The 16,805-nt window shown below is 46.8% G+C and overlaps 1 protein-coding gene across 1 annotated transcript in view; it reads right to left on the bottom strand.

Annotated features, from left to right (window-relative positions):
- Nucleotides 1-16,333, bottom strand: part of SPATS1 (spermatogenesis associated serine rich 1) — a 47,257-nt gene extending 30,924 nt beyond the window's left edge. The window contains exons 1-3 of the mRNA XM_069489054.1: nucleotides 16,262-16,333; nucleotides 2,949-3,126; nucleotides 2,478-2,612 (exon numbers count right to left, since the gene is read on the bottom strand). Coding sequence (XP_069345155.1) covers nucleotides 2,478-2,612; nucleotides 2,949-3,126; nucleotides 16,262-16,333 — 385 coding nt within the window. The remainder of the gene's footprint in view (nucleotides 1-2,477; nucleotides 2,613-2,948; nucleotides 3,127-16,261) is intronic.
- Nucleotides 16,334-16,805: the final 472 nt, after the last annotated feature.

The raw sequence follows: 16,805 nt of genomic DNA, 5'->3' as shown, positions 1-16,805 counted from the left end.
TCAGAGAGGGCCCTTCACAAGTTTTTTTGTTTATTGTTATTGTGTTTTCTAGGAGCAAAATTTAAATGTATTGCATGACACTGAGCAGCAAGCAGTGAAATGACACCTAAAACTTTAGCATATTTCCTTGCTTGCTTAATAAGTTTAATGGTGGCAACACTCCAGAAGGTGGCCTGTGGCTGCTGTAACGGAGAAGGCTTGTCTTACCGGCAAGGACGGGAAGAGCAATCTCTTTGCAAAACTGGCAACAGCACACTCTCCAAATCAAGCTGACTACAGGATCTTTATAGAAGTGACTCAAACATGCGCTGCAGACACTTAAACATGGCCTCAAGATGCCTCCTTGCCCCTCCCCCGGTGGGAGAAAAGTGCTGCAGCTACAAGTCTGAATCCTTCCATTCGGATACTGATGCTGCCTTTGCCTAGGATACCGTCCTGTTACTCTGAGTAAGTCCATTACCCCTCCACACCCAGCTCCCGTGGCTGCCCCTCTCCCTCATCTGGCACACAAGGTTGTGGGGAGAAACAAACACACTAAGGAGGAACACCCTTCTGGGAAGTTTCATCATTTATCATGCAAATTATTATTCAAATGAAATAAATGTCATTTTAAATGTCACTCTAAAACACCATGACATAAAAAAAAGATGATGCAGGCCGGGCGCGGTGGCTCACGCCTGTAATCCTAGCACTCTGGGAGGCCGAGGCGGGTGGATCGCTCGAGGTCAGGAGTTCGAGACCAGCCTGAGCAAGAGTGAGACCCCGTCTCTACTAAAAATAGAAAGAAATTATATGGACAACTAAAATATATATATACAAAAAATTAGCCGGGCATGGTGGCGCATGCCTGTAGTCCCAGCTACTCGGGAGGCTGAGGCAGTAGGATCGCTTAAGCCCAGGAGTTTGAGGTTGCTGTGAGCTAGACTGACGCCACGGCACTCACTCCAGCCTGGGCAACAGAGTGAGACTCTGTCTCAAAAAAAAAAAAAAAAGATGATGCAATCAAAAAGACCAAGAGAAGGTTCTGGTGACCAGAAAGGAATTCAGGGGGAAAAGGAGAGTTTGGAAGAAAGTCTATTTCTTTGATACCATCTGTGGAATTCAGGATAATTATTTCCATTTCTTTAGGCAAGAATAACACCTTACATAACCATAGCACTTGTCATCTCAGCTGATTTTCACAATAGTTCTGTCTGGCAGACAAAAATAATACATCAAGCCATATTAATTTTATGTGGATACCCTTTTAACCAAACACTCAGTTTCCCTCCCCTGTTTATGTGCTCAACAAGCAGCCTAAGGCTGCAGGACAGTGGTTTTTAACCCTTTTTTGGATTACACTCCTCTCCCCCATGAGAAGTAATGAAAGCAATGGGCCGTCTCTGCTGAAAAATGCACATACACACACACACACACACACACACACACGCGTGCATGTTAATCTTCAACCGGTTTGTGGAGCCCCTTCCTTCTTTAAACTCATGGACTCCATGTTAAACTGAGCCCAGATGTAGTCTCCCGAGACACCTAGAGCAGAAAAGGGAACCTAACTCAGAATCGTGGAAGCTCCCTAGCACACCCTTAAAACAGCAGTTTCCTCCTTTACCCCAAACCAAACTGGAAACGGCAGAAAGATCTGGAGCTTAAAATTAGAATCCCAGAACTCTTTTGTCCTTGCTGTTCCAGACACATGTGGACAATTAATAGTTCTACCTCCTCCAAACCCTCCTCCTCTATTGGTCCCAGCTCATAGCTGGGCGGGGTGAGCTGTGCCTCCCTCCCTTCTCCCCACTCTGGAGGAGAATGAGGAGATCATTCTGGGACCAAGCTAAGATCTGATGAGGCAAAGACAGAACATTCTACAACTCCCTTTTTACAGCGCGCAGGCCACTCACCTATAACAGGTGAATGAGAACTTGAGTATGGACTCACCCCGAGGTTTTCTGGGACACTGTGGCCGTTCTGCTTCATGACACTGTTCCCTAAAGGCAAATGTGACCTCAAACATCCTCCTCAGCCTTAACCAGTTATGGAGCTACCAGCCATTATTTAACTTAAACCTTTCCTTACACTGTTCATAATTTCCACCTGAACTGTCCCATCCAACAAGCAGTGTTACAAATCTGCTAATATCTGAGCAAAGGAAAAAAATAAAGGACACAGGCTCTGGGAACAGCCGACTCATGTCTAATCCCAGGCTCTCCGCCTACTCACCAAAGCCCTGGGCAGGTCAAACCTCTGGCCCCCTTTATTCATTTATAACACTCTTCTCAAGCTGCTACGAGACCCAGTGAGGTAATTTATGAGAATCTCTGCCTAATCTAGATGTCAGGTTAATACAGACATGAGCAGTTCTTTCTCTACGCCCTCAAACTAGTCTCCTTGTAAACGTCAATGGTTGTTCCCTGGCTCCAGTATACTTGGATATACTGGAGACCAAATCCACACCCTCCCACCCAGATTTCTTAGAAGTCAACTGTATCTGCTCTCTGCCTTGGCCATACCAGAGTCTCCTTTCTCTGGAACGTTTTCCAGCTCTCTGCCGCAGGTCGCGCTCGCGATGGCGGGGAGATGGCAGCCCGGTGGACCGTTTCCAGTGTACATGATTTCATCTGTGCACGTGTCGATTTTAAATATTAAAAGCACCCGGGAGATAAAGAGAAGACCCTTGTAAGAACGGTATCAGTCACAACAAACTCCAAAAGCCATTAAAAGTCTAGAGCCTCTGGCCTCTAAAGCCGCGCCTCCCTCCCCCTGGCTGTCCTGGTTTGGATGCCCCCAGCACTCCAGCGAGTACTCCCCGCAAGCCCAAGCGGGGGTCTCTGTCCCGCCCACCTGGGACCTCGCTCCTTCTTTTCCACCTCTGGGTCTCCCTAACCCCTTCCCCAGGGGAGTCCCGGGTCTGCTCTCGGAGGCTTCCGTGGAGCATGCGGCCGAGATCAACGCACCAACTGGCAACGTCATTGCCGAGGAACCGGGAGCCAAGGGCGAGAGGGACGCGGCCGCCTGCTGCTCCGCGGAGGCGCGTTCCGGGGTTGCCAGGACACGGCCCCAGCGGCGCGCGGCCTCGCAGCCTCCTACTGGCCCGGCCTCCCGGTCCGCGTCTGTCGCTGCATCCAGGACTCGCTGGACACCGGGACGGGATGGGGCCTCCTGACACGCGTAAAACTAGAGGCTCCAGTCCTGGCCGGGGGTCGTAGGCAAGGCCCGTTGAAAACCCACTTAGTGGGTTTGGTTGGGGGGTGGAGGGTATTATTCTTTTTAAAGAGTTGTGGTTCTTTTCCGAGCAATTTTCATTATTACAACTGTAGCCTCCGGTGGCAATGAAGGACGCGCCCTCCCCAAAGCTTGCAGAGATGCCCGCTTATAATTGGCATTGATTAGACAGGATCCACCTACCACTTACAGAGCGCCGTTTCTGGACCAGGCGCCCTGGTGGGTGTTATCTTCCTTAAGCAGCCAGCTGGGTTTTTCAAAATAGAAAACTGAATTTGAGCAAGGGCTTGCTCAAGGTCACCCAGAAAAACTGAGATTCATTTCCAAGTTTTCTCATTCCAAATCCACCACTTTCCATCATACGGATTTAAATTTATCTTCCTAACCCTTTCCAGTATCTAATAAATCTTGCACAGAAAGCTTTTTCTCCAAGTCTAGTTGAAATCCCTAAATTCATGTTTAGACCCAATTTTCCCTTGGTAAAGTGAAAAAATATTAGACCGTGTTACTACTTTTAATGAATTTTTTACTGATTATAAAAGAAATAAATGATCATTGTAGAAATATTGGAAAACATGGTAAAGTATTATTGTTAATAACCATAATCCCACAATCCAGAAATTAAATATTTTTTCTGGATATCTGTTGCTGTATAACAAATCCCCCCCAACTCTGTTGCTTTAAATGACAATCACTTTTATCTTCTGATTCGGGGGGCCTGGCTAAGCTAAGCTAAGCTGCTCTTGCTTGGGGGTCTCTAATACAGTTGCAGTCAGAGGTGGCTGGAGCTTCCTCACTCTTATGTCTGGTGACTGCTGTTGGCTGTCAGCTGAGGCCTCAGCTGGGGCTTTTGCCAGCTCACCTCTGTGTGGTGTTTCCATGTGCTTCCTCACAGCAGTGTCTGCGATGGGAACGTGAGCATCCCAGGAGGACTAGGCAGAAGTCATATTGCCTCCACAGTCACACGTTCATGGACAGGGAACTTAGACTCCACCTCCCAATGGGAGGATCAAGGTCACCTTGTATGAAAAGCTTAGGGGATGGGGGATCTTGTTGTGGCCATCCTGGAAAATGCAAGTCGCTCTGATAATATTTAGGGGCTATTTCCTCTCTGCCCCTTGTCTGTGCACATGTATGTTAACATAATTGGAATCATGTTACATATATACACAATTTTGTATCAGGCTTCTTAAAATTTAACAGTACAGTCAGCCCTCCTTATCTGTGAGTTCTGGATCCACAGATTTGACCAATCATAGATTGAAAATATTCAAAATATATATATAAATAACAATACAACAATAAAACATAATACAAATAAAAATACAGTATAATAATTTACATAACATTTACATTGTAATAGGTATTATAAGAAATCTAGAGACTGAAAGTACTGTAGGGAGGATTGCATAGGTTGTATGCAAACACCATGCCATTTTCTAACAGGGACTTGAGCATCTGGGGACTTTGGAACGGGAGGAGGGTCCTAGAACCAATTCCCTGGGCATACAAAGGGATGATTGTATATCTTGAGCATTTCCCTTTAATAGAGTTAAAAAAAAATTCACCTGTTTAATTATCCCATGGTGGAAGAGGTAACACACCTTTGTATTAGAAATGTTAGCTGAGCAACAGCTTAGTAATTAATGGCTTGACTCAAGATGCTGCCTCACCAGGAAGGCAGAGATTTTTTGTTTTGTCCACTGCTATATGCCAAGCACCTAGCACAATACCTGGCACATATAGATGCTCAATAACCACTTGTTTAAGGAATGAATAAATGAATGGGTGAGTGGGTGGATGATTGAAATGGTCTGAGCTGAGCCCCTCCCTCTCTTGTTTGCATCCTCCTGGGCAGACAGAGAACAGGTCCCTAACCTGCACCACCAGCTTCCAAGATATCAAGACCCTTCTGTTGGTCCGGTGATTGCAAGGCAGATGAGCGAATGCCAAAAGGGAAACTTTCTCGTCCTCCATGAGTCCTGTGAACTGTGACTCATAAACCTTCCCTTTACTCTGCCACTTAACACCTCCCAGGCCACTTTGCCCTCATCCTTTGGGCAAGTTTTAGGTCTTGCTATACCAGGCCTGCTCAGGTGGCTGTCCCCGAGGTTTGTCAGGGCACCAGAGGCACGTAAAGAGTTCTTGGGGCCGCAGAGCTGCCTCTGAGGGGCTTGGTCCCCCGCGCAGCCCATGGGTGCCCAGGACTGGGCTCAAAAGCTTCCCGCACACAAGAGCCCTGGCAGCCAGGGTTCGGCAGCAGAGACAAGGGTGGAGGATGCTGGATGTGCCCAGAAGCTCGAGGCCTCCTGAAGTTGCCAGAAAATCTTGGCCATGTAGCTGGAAGTTAAGCACCGTCAGTGGAGAAGGGCTACTCCCTGGTTCCCTCTTCCCTCGCAGGCCCCTGACTTCGTGCTCCAAACCGAGCCCAGCCTGAAAGTCACCACAAAAATCTGCTCGGGGGCTGGGGGCCTGATGCAGGGAAGGTGGTCGGTCCCAGGTCCTTGAAGTCCACTGAACCATCTCTCCAGCTTTAGGGCCCTCCTTCCAGCTCTAGGGTCTGGAATGTGCCACGAGCCTGGCTTTCCTGGATCTGAATGAGCTCAGGAAGCCTGAGACTGCAGCCACCACAAGCACACACAGGATTTACCTGTGAAATACTATGCTGAACCATATGAAATTACCATTTTGTAGGTTAAACACGTTGCATATCGGCAATTTCACGTGGCTCAACTTAATCTGGAAAGATGGACACTTCTGATAGGTTTCATGGTGAGGTCAAGGAAGGTGGATTGAACTTTAACCCCTACTTTCCCCCTTCACCCCTTCTCCCTAGGGGACCCCACTTTGCTTTCAGTGACCTAGCTTGGCTCTGGGAAGGGAAGACAGACAGCCAAGGCAGGGTGGGGGAAGCAGGGGGACAGGGCGGGCTGTTGCAGGCACTGGATACGTACGGTTGGTTCTGGTTCTCCCCTGGTTGGGACACCTCCTGCCACCCCAGACCCTTGAGAGCAGCCGAGGCAGCCATAAGAATTAGATGCCCAGGGATTAGAGGAAACCAGACAGCAGTGGGGAAAGACAGCAAATAAACTCTACCCCATTCCTCCTGGGTCTTGGTAAAACAAAAAGTGCCTGCAGTAGAGAGAAACTTGAGCCCAGAAGGATGGCATTTAGTGGCTGAGGGGTCAGAGCCATTGGCAAAAAGCCTCTGTGTTTGGTAATCCTCAAGCACTGTAATCTAAATTGCAGCGGTATGTCTTAAGCACTACTCCTCCCCCCAACAGCACTGCAAACAGACCATACAGGGGAGTATCCTCAGTGTCCATCCCCAATGTCAAGGAAAGGTCACCCACTACAAACCCTCATTTAATGCGCTTGTCCCGTGAGTGTGCACCAGAGGGCAGTGTAAACCCAGATATGGGAAATAAAATGCGATTGGGGATTCTCTACCGTTGACTTCAGGCTAAGGCATCACAGACCCTTATGCAAAGAGGGTGCTGGGGAAATCGGTGTTGAGTGGATTGCTGATGCACAGTCACCTCCAAAACCCTTCAGTGGTAGGCAGAGGGAGCCTGGCAAAGACAGAGGCGAGAGAGCATTGGCCACCTCAGAACTGGCCACCACCACCAGCTCCCACATCTTCTAAGGGGCCATCAGTTCAGGCCAGGAAACAATCGCCAAGCACCTACTATGTTCCAGGAACTGCACTAGGTGAGAGATTTAAAGGTGAGTAAAACACCGCCCTTCCCCAGGTGAGTACCTGTGGAGATGTGCCCATCTCTACATTCATCATCTCACTGAATCCTTCCCTCAGTAAAGTGCTGTTAGAATTATCCCCATTTTACAAATGAGGACAGACAGACTCAAAGGGCAGAAGTAACTAGTCTAGTCAGTCTGGAGTTAAAACCCAGCCGGAGTTTAAACCTCGTCTCTCTAGATTCAAAGCCTGCGCTCTCATCACTGTACCGGAGCCTTCTTAGTTTGTGCCCTCGGCAATGAGAGGGTCCATTTGTCATCTCAGGACCAGCCAGGCTGTCATGGCTCTCAGCATAGGCTGCCAACTGGCAGGCTGCCAAGTGCCCAGGAGAGGCCTGGGAGGATGCATGTCCCCAGAACCATGAAAGTCCCTCTGGACTTGGTTTTCTGAGAAACATAAATCAATGACTAAGATTTTAAAATATGTGCAACATACACAATATATAAAACAGATATGAGGGGTTAGGATACCAGCTCAAGTGAGTGGAATGCCTACTCTTTATTGTATAGGAAGGGGAAAGGCTGAATCAGGTTGGGTTGTGGAATTTCTTGAATACCAGGTTTAACCCAATATAGAATAGGAAGTCACTGCAGATTTCTCATCGGAGGAATGACAAGGCAAAAGTGGCGTATGCTGCATATCCTCATATCCTCCTTTGCTCCTCTGAGTCCATTCCCCGCTGTCCCCGCCCTCCTCTGTGCCTGAGAGGTGATCTATAGGGACTGCACCCCCAGCTCCCAAGATGGCATTGGAGGGAGGTGGGGAAGAAAGTGAAGTCAGGGTTTTTATACCCCCAGCTCCTTCCCTATTGGCTTCAGTTGTCTATGCCCCTCTCCTAAGGCCACAGCTCCTGTCAGGGGCCATCTCCACTCAGCTCTTTTGGGGGTCTAGTGACTGCTTCCTCCCCCGGACCCTGCAGGCCTAGGGGTAGCAGTGACTCCTCGTTGTGACAGCCCTCGGACATTGCCCCATTCCTTGCTGCTTTTCCTAAACACCCCCTACAGCTTTGTGAATAGTGCCTTATATTACACTCTGCAGTGGCCCAGCTTGAATGTGCCATCTCTTCCTGCTTAACCCTAGAGCTCGAGGGGGATTAGTCTGGTAAGGGAAAAAGGCCAGTGGGAAGGCTGCTGTCTGAGGAGAAGGGCCAGGCCAGAAGGAACTTTTGGATATGAGAAGCCAATCAAGCAGAGGAGGCAAAGGCAACTTTGTAGCCTGAGAATACCAGATCTTGGAAAATGGATCTAATTGTACGTTAGTTTCTGTGTGAGTTGGAGAGGAAAGAGGGGTGGCTAGGGAAATGGTTAAGTTGGTTTCAGCCAGGCTGAGAGTGGGAGATGTTGGCAGACTAATAAGAAGTTGAATGACTTTTCTTGTTGCCTGAAATTGGTACCTGGGGCTCCAAGTTGGGGACAAAGAGATACTAAGTTATAAAAAGAACATTCACCAATGGAAAGCCAGGCTATTCCTGGAGCCTATTAAGAGACTGCCAAATCTCTGAACATTGCTGAATATTTATTTTTCCAGAAAAAAATAAGTAAATAAATGTCACTGTGGCCTTCAGCCTATCCAATACTGTGAAAATAAGCTACATTTTATTATAAATATATAACATGGTGGGTACAAGTGCAGTCTTCAGAGCCAGACTCTCTGAGTACAGATCTTTCCCCTCCTGCTTACCAGCTGTCCACCCCAGACTGGTCGCTCAGCCTCTACTAAAGGAAAACATTGGGGAAACGCTTCAGGACATTATCCCCAAAGCACAGGCAACCAAAGCAAAATTGGACAAATGGGATCACATCGAGCTAAAAAGCCTCTACACGGCAAAGGAAACAATCAGCAAAGGAAAGAGACAACCCACAGAATGGGAGAAAATATTTGCAAACTACCCGTCTAATAAGAGATTAATAACTAGAATATGTTAGGAAGGAGTTTCAACAACTCAATAAGAAAAAATCAAATAATCTGATTTAAAAATAGACAAAGGATCTGAATAGACTCTTTTCAAAAGAGGACATACAAATGGCTAACAGGTGTATGAAAAAATGCTCAATATCTTTAGTTAGAGAAATGCAAATCGAAACTACAATGAGATATCATCTCACCCCAGTTAAAATGGCTTTTATCAAAAAGGCAGCCTGAGCGAGAGCGAGACCCGCCTCTACTAAAAATAGAAAAAATTAGCTGGGCGTGGTAGTGCGCACCTGTAGTCCCAACTATTCAGGAGGCTGAGGCAGGAGAATCACTTGAGCCCAGGAGTTTAAGGTTGCAGTGAGTTATGATGATGCCACTGCACTCCAGCCTAGGCGACAGAGTGAGATCTTGTCTCAAAAAAAAAAAAAAAAAAAAAGACAGGCAATAACACTGGAGAGGATGTGGAGAAAGGGGAACCTTTATATACTGTTGACGGGAATGTAAATTAGTGCAACCACTATGGAAAACAGTACTGAAGTTCCTCAAAAAACTAAAATAGAACTACCATATGACCCAGTAATCCCACTACTGGGTATATATCCAAAGGAGGGGAAATCAGTATATCAAAAAGATACCAGCACTTCCAAATTTATTGCAGCACTATTCACAATAGCCAAGATTTGGAATCAACCTAAGTGTCCATCAACAGATGGATGGATAAAGAAACTATAGTACATATATACAATGGAATGTCACATAGCCACAAAAAAGAATGAAGTCCTGCCATTTGCAACAACATGGATGGAACTGAAGAACATTATGTTAAGTGAAATAAACCAAGCACAGAAAGACAAATCTCACATGTTCTCATTCATATGTGGGAGCTAAATATTAAAAACAATTGATCTCATGGAGACAGAGAGTAGAGTGATGGTTACCAGAGGCTGGGAAGAGTCTTGGGGAAGAGGGGATGTTTAATGGGTGCAAAAATATAGATAGATGGAATGAACAATATTTGATAGCACAACAAAGTGACTATAATCAACAATAAGTTAGGGTATATTTTAAAATAACTAAAAGAGTGGAACTGAATTTCTAACACAAAGAAATGATAAGTGCCTGAGGTGTTGGATACCTCCATTACCCCGACTTGATTAATTCACGTTGTATGCCTGTATCAAAGCATCACATATACCCTATAAAGATACACAGCTATTATATACCCATAATAATTTAAAAAAAATTTTAATCACATAAAAATAAAAAGTGACTCGGCCTCTGGGAATCTCAGTTTCTTCATCTGTAAAAGGGGATACTAATAGTACCTACCTCACAAATTGTTGAGAGGATTCATGTCAGTCCCTTAGAATGGCACGCACATGGTAGGGAGTCACTGACTACGTACTTTTGCGGTTAAAAGCATTTCCTTCTAGTGCTGATTTCTATAATAAAGAAGCCCAAACTCAAATCTGATGCAAGAGGAACCCAACAGCGTTTGGCCTGTACCCCTGGGGAAGGGTGGAGGAGAGAAAACAATAGAAGGGATTTCAGTTTTTGCAAGTTGCCTAAGAGCGCAAGGCCTTTTGGGAAGAAGTTAGGTCATCCTCTTACCCTGCTCACCAGGCACTCTGTGAGGGGGCTGCTACCTCCTCCTGCACCTCCACTGGGGTTTGAACCAGGGCCAGGACCAGACAAAGAGCCTCCAGAAGGGCTGGCTTTAGGGAGAAAATGGACGGGTCTGCCTCTTGGGACAGATGGGCTTCTCCACACAAACTGTGGGAAACATGGAGGAACGGCTGGGAAAGGAACTCACTGGTCTGGGAAATGCTTCCTTGGACAAGAAGCGTGCGAGACAGAACCGGGGCAAACTTCTACAGCAGATTAGGAGAATCAGTGCAAGTTGGTGTGAAGGGATCTGTCTAGCTAAAAATTCCCCAGCTGATATGAATAAAGGTCATATGAGGCCGGGCGCGGTGGCTCACGCCTGTAATCCTAGCACTCTGGGAGGCTGAGGCGGGAAGATTGCTTGAGCTCAGGAGTTCGAGACCAGCCTGAGCAAGAGCGAGACCCCTGTCTCTACTAAAAATAGAAAGAAATTATATGGACAGCTAAAATATATATAGAAAAATTAGCCGGGCATGGTGGGGCATGCCGGTAGTCCCAGCTACTCGGGAGGCTGAGGCAGAAGGATCACTTGAGCCCAGGAGTTGGAGGTTGCTGTGAGCTAGGCTGACACCACAGCACTCTAGCCTGGGCAACAGAGTGAGACTCTTCTCAAAAAAAAAAAAAAAAAAAGTCATATGATCCATTTCACAAGCTGCAGGTATGGCAGACGAGTCACCTAGCTCCAGGTGGAAGAACCGACTGTAGAATGGTGTGTCCACAGCCCACGCTGGTGGTAAGATGTGGTGTCCTGCTGAGCTCTGTTGTGTGCTCCTTCAGGTCCACCTCCACCTTTTTCCCCCTGTGAGCTTCAGAGTAGACAGATTTCCCTGAGTAAAAGAGAAAGGGGAAAGAAAACAAAAGCCAGCGGTTTGGGCTGAGAAACTAAAGGTAGGAAGACTGATTTCTGCTCAGGGTATTGCCAATAAAGTTCGAACTTGGTGTTACAATCCACTTTATGGGACTCCTACTTTTATTAAACATCTAGGCTCAGAAAAACAAGATACGTCCGTCTCTTCCTGAACACTGGGTATCAGTCTCGGCACAAAATGGCAGCACAGCCACCGGTGTTAATTCATGAGGGCTTCGCTCAGTGCCCGGCGGCGTTAGCTGGTCCCTCTCATTTACTCCTCGTAACAGTCCTATGGAATAGGTACTGGTATCATCCCCACTGTCTCCAAGCCTCAGTTTGGAGAGGTTAAATAAGTTCCTCAAGGTCACAGAACCTCACGGAGCCCTGCTCACACCACCATAACCCCAAAGCTCCACTTTGGAGGGCTGGTTCCCTGTACTAACAACCGTGGGAAGTTAAGGTACATCCCAGCCAGCGGTGCCAACACCCATTCAGCAGAACACTGTCCTTATGTCTCACGTGCCCCACCTTTCCATTGCTCCATTGACATATCATGACCAGGAGCCCAGGTAGACCCCATAACTAGAAGTCTGGATCCTGCTAGGAATCAAACTCGTCCTCTCTGGAAGCCTCTCAGACATTGGCAACACTGAACAAAGACACCAGAAAAGCCCAGTGCTCCCCAAAGGCACAGAAGTGGGGTGGGGGTGCTCTGGTGGGGCTGCAGCTGCAGCGTTCCTTCCTCCTGTTGTCTCCACCTGGTTCTTGGTGACCCTTCCAGACCTGCTCTCGCTCAGACCCCACCGTCACTTCCTTGTTGACTCACATGCTGGCCACCTAATTCACTTACCCTTTTACTCTTGGCGTCTGCATTCTGTTCTTTGTATTAGTCAGCTATTGCCACAATAATGTTGTGTAACAAACCACCCCCAAACTCAGAGGCCTCAAGCATCAAGCATATACTTTTCTCACTCCTGGGTCTGGAGGTCAGCGAACATCAGTCTGCTGCAGGCTAGGCCTGGTCAGCTGGGCCTGGCTCCGTGGTGCAGCTCAGATTCAGGTTTGCTCCCTGGGATGTGTCTCATTCCCCTGGGATGGGCAGCTCCCCAAGGCATGCTCTTTTCACACTGACTGGAGTAGCACAAGAGTGCTGAGTGAAAACACATAATGCCTCTTGAGCCCTCTGTCTGAAATTGTCACGCTGTCACTTCTGTCCATATTCTGTTGGCCAAAGCAAGTCACATGGGAAAACCCCAAATCAGTGAGGTGAGGACATATACTCTGTCCTCACGAGTGGAAGGTAACACAAAGTCACATGGCACAGAGAGTGGATACATAGTCCTATTAAATCATACAGGGAGGGTGTGAGGAGTTGAGAAAGATGACTTAATTTGATGAATTTTATCCATCTTCAACAGTTCCACTGAGACACCCATGGGGCCAGGAGGCCATTGGTGCTTGTTACTTTACAAGCAGAGGGAAAAATACCTTCCTCTTCAGTCTTCTCCAACTCCTGAAATGAACCTGTGGTCCAGATTTATGAAGACTGGACTGCTCACTGGTTTGCTGTGGGGCTTTGGAGATGAGAAAGGCCGCAGCTGCAGGACCACCCACATTCTCCAAACCAAATGTCTTCGTGACTCTCATGCTCTGGAATAAGCAGACGTGGACGTGTTCTCTCAGCACACCTCGGTCTTTTCAGATTCCCTTTCTGCTTTTGCATTTTCCAGAAATACTCTAAACCAGATGTGCCCTTCTCTCAGAAGAAACAAGCCTTGAAAAGTCCCAGATGTTTCTTGATCAGCTAAACAAGATTCAGATTTAGGGGAAGGGTAATGGCAGGAAAGAAGCAGAACTGCATACTTAACACATTTTTTAAAAAAACAGACACTGTTTTGCGTACAAAACCTACATATTTAGGAAGAACTCTTTCAGAGCAGATGAAGAAGGAAAATTCAGAAATCATCACTAGTAGAAACAGCATCCTTCAAACATGGCTTCAGTTTATTCTGAGAGATGGTGCTCACAGCACCACTGAGCACTTCACCGAATCCACCTAAAGGGAAGGAATCTACTTATCACTGTGACAGGCAGGAGAAGTTAACTGTGCCTGTGGCAGCTCCTATTGCCCACCCTGGGGACTGTGCTCTGACACTGACATGTTCGCCGCATAGCAGCTTCCCCCAGTAATGGCAGCAAAGGAGAGAAAAATCCCTGAGAACAGTCTTCCAGGCTCCAGAGCTGGCTGGGGACTGTCGTCACACAGCTGAACACTGAAAAACTTACACCAAAGAAAGAGAAGCAGGAGTCACGTGCTGTCCGTGCTCAGGGTCTCAGCCAGTTCACTTTATAGCAAAAGCCCGGGACCACATATGAAGTATCCGGAATAGTCAAATTCAGAGAGAGAGAAGCAGAATGGTGGCCACCGGGGGCTGGGGGGAGGGGAACGGGACATTAATGTTTAATGAGTGCAGAGCTTCAGCGTGGGGTGATGAAAAGTTCTGGAGATGAGTAGTGGTGACGGCTGCACAACGTGAATGTGCTTGATGCTACGGAATCATACACTTAAAATGGTAAATATTGTGTTATGTCTATTTTACAATGAAATAAATAAATAAAAATTTTGAAAGTCCGCAACCCCTGGAAAATCCATCCATCCAGCAGTTCACCTAGGTGCACCTTTCTGCACCTATGTCATCCTTCAATGGCAAGTGTTTAAATGGCAGAGGAATAAGTATGAAAAGGAGAGAGAGAGATAAGTGCTGTGAAGAAAATGAACGGAGTAGGGCTGTGCAGAGTGCAGGAGGCAGAGGCAGGGCTCAGGGCTCGGTGTTCGGGCTGGCTCTGTTATGGGCTTAATTCTCTCTCCTAAGAACACCAGGAGACAATTTTATACATTTTTTTTTTTTTGTAGAGAGAGATTAGATTAAAATTAAAGCACTCAGTACAGTGTATCAAATGGTCACATCTCAATATATTTATCTGTTATGTCCAAGAAGACAATGTTAACTCATTCAGGGTTAAATTCAGGTCCAATAGAGGTCTTCTCATTTATAATTAAAAATTCTTTTCAGCAAGGGCTTTCTGTTTTGTCATTTTATTTGTTTCATTTTATTATTTTTTTAACCTGTTCACAAAATTTTGCATGAAAGACAAATATGATAAACACATCTTTGTTGAAAATCAAGTGAAAAATATTTGTATGTATATGTACATATATGTGTATATACATATATGTGCATATACACATACATTCTTTATGTGAAAGAAAGCACTTTTCCTTAAAATAAAATTATAGGCAATTTTCTTGAAAGTCCATGACCATGTGCTGCTGGATTTTGGCTTTGACTTAGGGCTCAGCCAAAATCAGACTTGGGTCTTAACTTTGGAGCCTGGAGAAGTCAGGAGAAAGTTGTGGTGAGACTCCAAGGAAGCCAGCCTCAGACCACCCTTCCGGGGAAAAGAAATTCTTGCAACTGACCCTACTCTAGCCTTTCTTGCTTCTCCTCTGCGTTCCGCCACCCTCAGCCCCAACCACCGTAATCTGGACTCTCTTCCCGAGTTAACACCGTCTGAGAAAAAGAAAATGTCAAGTGTCCTTTAGGCATCAATATTTCTGCGCGACGGCTCCAGAGTAATTAATTACTGACTTTTTTCTCAGTCAGTCAAGAGCATTCTAATAACTTCCATTGATCATTCCCCACAGTCCCATGCCGGGATAAGGGTCTCATTGCCCTCAGAGCTGACAGCCAGAGATGAATAACTTGCCCGTCCTCTGTCTGCCTGTCACTGAGGAGGAGCCTGGGGGAGCCCCTGCTCTGTGAGCACTGCCTTAACTCCCCAAGGCCCCAGCTGCTCCTTCAGCTTCTACCACGACTTAAAGGTGCAGGAAGAGACACTATCAACTAGGGGCCTCCCGATTCCTGGATGATACATCCTAGGTAATATCTACTTACCCAAGGTCCAAGAGGGCCCACTGGCCACCCACAAGTTTGCCAGAACCTGTCCCTGGGTGGGAGGAGCTTGGAACAAGGAGGAAAGGGGAAAGGAGGAAACTCAAGATGTCAGTTTCATGGGTCACATTTCTCAAGGCAGAGAGAAGCCTCTGAATGGGCTTTTCAGCTCCTGCTTCCATAAAACTTAAGCGCTCCTCTCTCTAAGGAAAGCACAGTACTGGCCAGCCACGCCTCTCCTCCCTGGCCTTAGGACTCCAAAAAGCCGTCCCCAATACCCCAAGTCCGGGCTGGGTTATGTGCCCCACCATCCCTGATCACGTGATGTCTCCCACGCCCGTGACTGAGAGCTCCCGGAGGGCAAGGACTCTACTGGCCTTGCTTGGCACATTGTAGTCGTTCCATAAACACTTGTGAAACGGAATTGAATTTACATGCTGCCTTTATTACATTAACCAATTACAGTATAGCTCCTTTTTGGCCATCATTAAGGAATTTTCCAGGGATATTTCCAAATCATTACAGTTGTCCTCATTAGGCCTCAAAGATTATTTGTTATTGAACTCTTTCTAAAATGCTTTGACTATTGTCTTGACTTGTTAACATAATGTAACCTCTCTTTCGTGTCCTGGGATAAATGCATCAGCTTGTGAGTTTGGCTCTCTAATAGATTTAATTAACGTGGCTTAAACAAGAGAGTTTATTTCTCCCACATGAAATAATTCAGGAATAAATAGTCCAAGGCTCCCACGGTGACTCCCCAGGGTCAGGAACCCAAGCTCTTTCCACGTTCTTGCTCTGCTGTCCCTGCGGGTTACCCTTCTTGTCACTCTGCCCTCTAAGACCGCATCCCGGCCCGGAAAGCAAAGGCAGAGGGCGGAGCTTGCAGCACAGGGCACGTCTCACTTCCGGTCCTAGTGCAGGGGCCAAACTTAGCCCCGTGGCCACACCCAGCAGCAAGAGACACTCAGCAGCCATGGTCGGTGTAGAAGTTATTCTATTGCTAAGAGAGAGAAGGGGAAATTAAGTGGCGGAGGGCAGCTGATAGTGTCTTCCACAGTCATCCTGTAAATCTTAATACAGCATGGTACTAGACGGTGTTTTGGTTGTTCCCATAAGGGCTCTGAAATGTGCAAGGCTGACTCCCAGTGAGTGTACAGATTCTCCATCTCCTCAGTTACCACTAGGAGACAGCCCGCATGCAATGAGTAGGCTTGTTTCTAGCGGTCCTACTTCCTAATCTGCTGAGAGCTAGAAAACCAGATATCCCAGCTTTTTAGAACTACATACATCAAACTCTCTATCTCTCTCTCTCTTAGATGGGAGGTGAGTAGAGCGTGGTGGTTAATAGCATGGGCTTGGGAGCCAGGCTGCTCTACCAGTTGCTGTCTATATGACCTTGAGTCACTTCACCTCTCTGTTTCTTCATCTGTAGGATGAGAATAATAAT

This window comes from Eulemur rufifrons, chromosome 15 (genome assembly GCF_041146395.1).
Source record: "Eulemur rufifrons isolate Redbay chromosome 15, OSU_ERuf_1, whole genome shotgun sequence".
In the NCBI taxonomy this organism is placed as follows: Eukaryota; Metazoa; Chordata; class Mammalia; order Primates; family Lemuridae; genus Eulemur; species Eulemur rufifrons.
The sequence above is the reverse complement of the archived record's forward strand: the minus strand, read 5'-3'. Positions and strand labels throughout refer to the sequence as shown.